Source organism: Pollachius pollachius (assembly GCF_949987615.1).
Source record: "Pollachius pollachius genome assembly, chromosome: 9".
In the NCBI taxonomy this organism is placed as follows: Eukaryota; Metazoa; Chordata; class Actinopteri; order Gadiformes; family Gadidae; genus Pollachius; species Pollachius pollachius.
In genome coordinates, this window is record NC_136942.1 from 18,465,759 (window position 1) to 18,473,258 (window position 7,500).

Below are 7,500 nucleotides of genomic sequence, written 5' to 3' on the forward strand. Positions count from 1 at the left end.
AGCATCATTCTTCATACAGTATCGAGGGTAAAGTTGTTAATCCGGTGCTTTTACCCATTATCTGCAACTACCCGTGCACATCCTCGGCAAACAAGCTGTTCATAACTCCGTGCGCTAGGTGGCGACGATGAAACGTTCGCTTTCAAAATCACCTACAAAGAATCGAAGAAGCATGGTTCCTAGGAGACACAACCAAGCGACATTCACCCAGTCGATGAAGCCAGGTCTGTGGTGATTAATCTCTTTTCTTGGTAGTTTATTCATTCATACAATGTTTTTCTGCTTTTGAAGCGTGCAACCATTCTACCTTAACCCTTCTAATAAAACGTGTGTTTCCCGTACTATGGTCAAGCTATCTACCGTGCCCAGCTTAGCTTTGAAACTCATGAAATGAGTTCACCACATTATTTTTGCTTCTGAATTGATGAACAAAAACTGTCAAATCTGACATGAGCTAGAATGCAGCTGAACGACTAGAAATACCGCCGTACTAGGACATGCACATATTTAGTACTGTTTACGATTTGACAAACAACGTGTACAACTGCTCCACAAGTGACCATTAAAAGATATTCACCATTGAAACGTTCAACATGTTGCCATGCCATTTCTATTTTGATTGTAATTCTATGTTTTCTAGATGCAGCAGGTAGAGCACCTTCACCTGGAACATGTGGTGCAGACCGTGGGTGTGCTGGAGGGTGTCGTTCTCCGCAGCTTTGGACCCGATGGCGGCCAGGTGCTCTTCACTCGGGATACGGGACAGCTGATGTTGAGCCGCAGTGGGAAACAAATCCTTACAGCACTGCGGCTCGACCACCCACTGGCCAGGTAGACAAGAGGACCCTTTCTCTTTACTGCTTCCCCTGTCACTTACTGTTCTCTAACATAATTACCACAGCAGGATAGTCTTCTAATCTAGAGCTTATAGGCTGTTCATCTCCCAGCCGAAAGGTTATAGGTCCAATACCTGTCTGCAGTTTACGTGTAGGCATCGTTGAGCAAGATGCCTTACCCTGACATGCTCCTTAATGACGCTACGACAAATATTCACTGGAAGTGAGTTTGGTAAAATACTTATTAATCAAACGGTATACTAGGACATCAATGCCTTGATATTCAATAGACAAAGTTCTGATGATATTATCCGGAGAACTGAAGGTGAGTGAGCTCTTTGGGCTGTGCGTGTTGCAGGATGGTGGTGGAGTGTGTGTGGAAACACAGCGAGGTCACCGGGGACGGGTCAAAGACCTTCATCCTACTGCTGGCGTCGTTACTGCGAGGGATTCAAACGGCGGCCAGCAAGGGCTCCGTCGGCAGCCCCGTCTATGCGAACAGAGCCGCCGTGCTAGCCGCCGGCGCCAGACACACCGCAGAGGAGCTGCTGGCCTTCGGGCTGGAGGAGCTAGCCGCGGTCATCCATGTCGGGGTGGTCCCTCACACCGCTAGTCTTTCGTGGGAGAGCGGACCTAAGCACAGAGACCCAGAAGCTCCGCCGCACCCTGACGCCGACGCAGACCCTTGTCCCCTCCAGAGACTGCTGGCGACGTTCTTTCACACGCGGCTGGGCCGCACACACGCCCAGCTCACCAGCCGACTGACCCGCGACCTGATCTCCCTCTGGAGGCCCCCCACGGGCCCTCCGGCCCTCACCCTCCGCTTCCTGGAGAGGAACTTTGGGGCGTTGCACACCTCTGTGTGCGGCCTCCCCGCGGGGGGGTCCCGTCTGGTGGAGGGGCAGGTCATCCACAGGGACTTCGCCGTCTCGCCGCGCCCACCGCAGCCGGGGCAGCGGGAGCAGCCGGTGAGAGCCGTGGCGCTGGTCGGCGCCGGGTCCTCGCTGCAGCCGAACGCACTGTCGGGCGGGGCGGTGCTGCAGGTGGGCGGTCCGGGCGGAGGCTGCGGTGGGGCGGAGGAGGTGGACGCCGAGGGAGGGGTTCTGAAGTACAGCGCGTGGGCGGAGCGGTCCCTGGAGGGGGCGGTGGGCCAGCTGCGGGGCCTGGGCGTCACGCTGCTGCTCTCGGCGGGGAGGCAGACGCAGGCGGCCCTGGCGGCGGCCCGCGGCGCCGGCCTGGGCGTGGTGGAGTGTGTGGAGGAGGAGGAGCTGGCGCTGTTCGCCCAGCTGAGCGGGGCCACGCCCGCCGCGGCGTGCGGGAGGGTCGGTCGGGAGCACGTCGCTCTGCTGAGCTTCTGTAAACCCATAGTGCTGGGGGCTCACAGGTTGGTCGCACGCACACACACACACATTCACCAAAAGAGCAGCTCGGTGCACTGTGTCTGGACACCACCTGGTGTCCTCATGTCTGCTGCTTATTGCTGTTTATTTGAATAGTTTATTTATACTTATATCTCATATCTTCACTTTAATTTGACTCCCACCCATCCGTATCAGATCAGAATGTACAAGTGAGTGTTGTTTTTCTCACATTGTATGATCGTTCCTATGGTCTATTCCTCACTTTACATAACTAGAGTCATGCTCCGTAATTCAAACATGTACTCCCCCTCTCCTCGTGCCCCCCCCCAGGTACGTCCACGTTGGGTTCTCGGGGCCCGCGGCCCGGCCCTGCAGCCTGGTGCTGTGCGGCGCGGGGGAGGGGCAGGCGGAGCAGAGGGCGGGCGCCGTCCGGGACGCGCTGCGCACGCTCCTCGCCATGTGGGAGCCATGGCAACGCACCACAGAAGACGAACACGCCGCCAGCCCCCTCGCCCCCTCTCGCCCACGCCACCCCAACGGTCAGAGCCGCTCGGACGGAGCCGCCCCGTCCCGGGAGGGCGCGCTCGATCCGCGGGGTACCGTCCCGGCCGGTGGGGAGTTTGAGTTCCTGCTGCACCGCGCCCTGATGCGCCACGGCCACGGGCCCCGCGGCCAGGGGCCCCGCGGCCAGGGCGGCGTCCCCGCTCTGTGCCGGCTGTTGGCGGACGCTCTGCTGACCGTCCCCAGACACGTCTACTCCCGGGGGCCTCGGCCCCTCCTGCAGGCCCAGAGACTGAGCCTAGGGAGGAGCCGCAGCACGGCGCTCCAGCGTGACGGTGGTGGCGGTGGCGGTGGCGGTGGCGGTGGAGGTGGTGGTGGTGGTGGTGGTGGTGGCGGTGGCGGTGGACTTCGTGTCTCCCCTGCTGCTAGTGAACAGAGCCCTGGTGCCCCCCCCCGTGCGTCGGATAAGGGGCTCGAGTCGGTCTTCTGTAAATACCGGCTGATTCTGGCTGTTCTCCAGTGTCTGTGTAGTGTTTTGCGTGCTGATGCCGTGCTGCATGTGCACAAATCGTCACGCGCAATTGCTTCGCCAGAGGACACAGGCGATGATGATGATGAAGATGATGAGCGTTAAATATAACTGCAAACTTTAAATTGCAAAGTATGCATCTGTTTATTATTATTTATTTTTTGAATACAAGAGATTTCTATCTGTTAACCCATTTTGTAATTGTTTTCAATACATGTATTTATATCATGTCTCTCGGACAATAAATGTAATTTATTAGTATTTTGTCTAATCTATGTATTCAAAAGTGTGACTGACCTTTCTGAAGTTTTTTTATACTGACTCTGCATCTTATCGCCGTTGGGTACAGAACAGGCGTGTGTGTGTGTGTTGATCTTGGCCTGTGGGTTTCTGTTCACAGCAGACCCCTAGGTCATGTGAACATTCCGTTCTCTTATCTCTGCCTCCTACCTTCTTCCCTTGGAGAGCTGACAAGCTATTATATCAACAGCATAACCACTCAGAGACAAAAATATATAGTTGAACTGTTATAATCAGTAAATCAACATTTTTAGGAGGGCTGCTGAGTCGAATCAGGACAACGCCCGACTGTCATCAACCCAATCAGCATTTCCTTGCAGTGATCAGAGGAGCATTTAACCAATCACTAAAGATTTTCTTCAAGGGAATTCTGAGTCATTTTTCCTCAGAAGGCAGTATGATCAGACACGCTCAACCAGACACGCACAACCAAAGACGTGCAAGGGCTTCATTAGGAGACTTTAACTAATATTCCATGAGTGTACTTTGATGGATGTGAGTGTTGTGAATTTTCCTTTGTTCTTAATTTGGAAGAAGCTGATGAGTCAGAACGATAAGAGTAAACAGAAGAAAGGAGATTCAGACCCAGGAGACGCCAGCAGGTTACTTTCCTGTTTATACGAGAAGTTCCTCAGAATGTTTTCAGACTTGGAACGCAACCTTTTCACTGAACGCATACATAAATCCTCGATATTATCAATGTGTAAGTTCTATCCAAGAAACTGGAGGATACAGTTTACGTGCTTCAGTTTCAGGTTAGAAGGTAGATTCAGCACACATACATATGAAGAAGGTGGATTTTAGTTTATTTGGCTTTTTCACACCTCACTGGTTCTCTGTCACACACACACACACACACACACACGCACACACACACAGTTCATACAGTGCAAACAGCATGAATCAGTGCATCACTTTGAGATGCAAAGGACATTATAAAAGATCAAGCATGTGTTCCAGAAACTGCAGGTACATTAAACATCTTTACAAATCTATTACAAATAAAAGAAAAAGAACAAACAAAATGATTCACAGACTTAAAGGCGTTTCATTGTGAGGAGAATATGATGTTGGAGTGTTAAGCTCTAAGGAAAATTGTAAGGAGGTTTGTAAATATTCCTAAACAAGACACTTAATAATATTCCCATGAAAGAAACTACTGTTATCGGTTCACAACCGGACATTATCAAGACGGGATGTATATAGTTGAGTAAAACAAAAGTATATTGGGTCTAACATTATGAAAGGGTGGTTAATAGCGGAGTTAACAAAAATATATATTTGTCATGACTGTTGTTTGTTTTTGGCCTTGGGCCTTGATTCTCCTTGCTCATCGGTGAGCCACAATAAAATGTAAATATAAATATGTTTAGAAAACAATATGACTGTATGTCGCTTTGTTTTGATTATTAACATTTCACAAAACAAATTTTCATCAAGTAACCACAAATGACGTGTTATTTCTGTATCACATTTCACACCGATGATGTCCGTCATATATTTGGACCAACCACATTGTACCAAGTCCAGGAAGGTAAGTCAGAGCATTTTGGCAATATATAGCTCCAATGAATTGATTGATTGATAAACCATTAACCCTAGCCACCACATGATCACAGCCCCGTGACATATCAATATGGGCGAGATTGGAACCGTCAGCATACCTATTGGCAGTGGTAGTCCTGGGACCCTAAAGATGACATCATGCAACATTGACAGGGACTTGGTGGAAGGGGGTGGCTGCATTCGTGATCACATTGGGTTGTCAGGGGGGGGTGGGGGGGTTCTCATCACACCACCTCCCGGGACTTCCTGATGGCGCAGCAGAGGAGCATGCTGAAGATCATCCCAAACATCTGGGGAAGAGGAGAGGCGGAGGTGAGAGAGGCCACCACGGTGACAGACAGACAGACAGGAAGGGGATGTGGCGTCCGAGTCTTACCATGACGATGCCTATGGAGATGCCCACGCCTCCTATGATGTGCAGCTTGGAGTCAAACACCTCGTCTATGGCGTCCGGGCAGCTCTGGGGGATCAACACGGCTCATTTCAGTCAAGGGGTCTCCTTTGTTATTGTGTTATCTTTAATGTTCTTGTCCCCTTCGTTCTCTATGTACACACACAGAACATCCACTATAGACTATGTGAGCCCGCGGCCCTCCAAAGGTTTTGCTAGAGCACTGTTGCCATAGTTACACCACAATTGGATAAGGGGGAGGGGGATGTTTGTTGGTAATTTGTCTGCGGTGCAAATTATGTCTGTATGTAACTGCTATAAATGGCATTGAGATGTCTTGTGTCATGTGTGACATTAATATTCTCTCTCTCTCTCTCTCTCTCTCTCTATCTCTCTCTCTCTCTCTCTCTCCATATATATATATAAATATATAGATATATATAAAGATTTTGACAGTCCTAATCCGTCTGTTAGACTGGGTCCTTCAATGTGTTGGCATCCATTACACACACCCACACACACACAAACACACACAAACACACCATGATAGTTTTACCTTAGCGATGAATTCATCAAGCAAATCTCCTGGGGGGCATGTCTCTTTGGCAGACTCCGGGACTCTTCCAGTTGGGCCACAGCAACTCAACTGTACACACACACACACACAAAAACACACACACACACACACATTGTTCATTGACCTGATGTGTTTGGTTCAGCTTTGAGAGGGTTAACATAGCTTCGTAGCTGAAGTTGAACTCTCACTTTTTAGAGAATCCATTCATATTGAGTGACTCTTTGGTCAAAACAAAGAAGGCTCACCCCGGTTTGAATCACCCGCAGTGTCTCTTTGAGGCGCTCGTCCCCTTTGCTGTAGTTGTCGTATGTTTCCAGGTAAAACGAGGTTATGTCATCCACTATCTACAGCACCACAAGAAGGACAGACAGTTTAACAATGGAAAGAATCCTAGCATGAGGTAATGACATTATGTTTTGTTGGATGGCTGGCTTTGTGTACTGTGTGTAAGCGGTACCTTGCTTTGGTTAGAGAACCCCCAGATTCCAGCTGCCACCTCTACGGCAAATAAGATGAGCAGGAAGAAGAAGAACTGAAACAAACATAGCATTAACATAGCAGTCAAACATTAACACATAGCATCGTTTTTTTAATTTTAGATGTGTGTGTGTGTGTGTGTGTGTGTGTGTGTGTGTGTTTGTGTGTGTGTGTATGGAACAGAGAGAGAAAGCTATAGCACGTGTGTTTGATAGCGTGTGCCTAAATATACAAGCCATTAACATGTAACAAGTAAGGTCGGTTTAACCAGAGCTGCACCCAATTTCTTTAGTCTCCTCCCACTGAGGGATTAACTGAAAGAAGATTAACCACGCAGAGAGAAGGAGAGCTAACTGGAAACAGGAAACAGACAAACCCTACTTTGATCCGGCCTTGGCCTTCAGAGACCAGCAAGGAAAGGCACAACATGATACTGTTTTCCTCACACCAGTTCTTTAAGTCATAGCAAATAAAGTAGTAGTTAAAGTAGTAAAAACATGTTGAGCTAACTTGACAGTTCTTGTCGCGTTTAGTGGAGGTGTTCAAGGCAACAGACGATGTGGTTGGTTTGGAGACGTAAAACCAGTTTTGTATTGCCAGCACAAACATTGGTGCCCCGCACGTTGTTCGGCTTACCAGTCCCAGCATGAACGGAGACTCCTGAATGGCTCCACAACAACCCAGAAAACCCACCACCATCATCAGAGCTCCAGCTCCTATCAGGATGTAAACACCTGCCGCACACACACACACACACACAACCACACATTGGAAAATGTTCTACATGGGACTTCACTAATGTTTACCAAAACCCATTCCAGTGGTTCAGAGCAACTCACCAGTGTAGAAGACGTACGGAGAGTCGGCTCCTTCAAACAAGCCTTTTGTTTTGGAGTCAAACCTCAGCCACAGCCCGACGGCCAGGACAGCCGTTCCTGCAAGCTGACAGACAAACAGACGCA

The 7,500-nt window shown here is 49.5% G+C and overlaps 2 protein-coding genes across 3 annotated transcripts in view; one reads left to right on the top strand and one right to left on the bottom strand.

Annotated features, from left to right (window-relative positions):
• Positions 1–185: 185 nt before the first annotated feature.
• Positions 186–3,332, top strand: bbs10 (Bardet-Biedl syndrome 10; the record flags this gene model as incomplete). The annotated part of the gene is made up of 5 exons (XM_079742858.1): positions 186–224; positions 641–831; positions 1,195–2,220; positions 2,528–3,025; positions 3,128–3,332. Exons 2-5 carry the CDS (start codon positions 641–643, stop codon positions 3,330–3,332), a joined length of 1,920 nt encoding a protein of 639 aa, XP_079598984.1. The 5' UTR covers positions 186–224.
• A 978-nt stretch (positions 3,333–4,310) lies between these two features.
• Positions 4,311–7,500, bottom strand: part of cd9a (CD9 molecule a) — a 5,801-nt gene continuing 2,611 nt past the window's right edge. For both annotated transcript variants that reach the window (XM_079743400.1, XM_079743401.1), the window contains exons 2-8: positions 7,378–7,480; positions 7,175–7,272; positions 6,519–6,593; positions 6,307–6,405; positions 6,041–6,130; positions 5,470–5,553; positions 4,311–5,383 (exon numbers count right to left, since the gene is read on the bottom strand). In XM_079743400.1, coding sequence (XP_079599526.1) covers positions 5,318–5,383; positions 5,470–5,553; positions 6,041–6,130; positions 6,307–6,405; positions 6,519–6,593; positions 7,175–7,272; positions 7,378–7,480 — 615 coding nt within the window. In that variant the 3' untranslated portion in view covers positions 4,311–5,317. The remainder of the gene's footprint in view (positions 5,384–5,469; positions 5,554–6,040; positions 6,131–6,306; positions 6,406–6,518; positions 6,594–7,174; positions 7,273–7,377; positions 7,481–7,500) is intronic.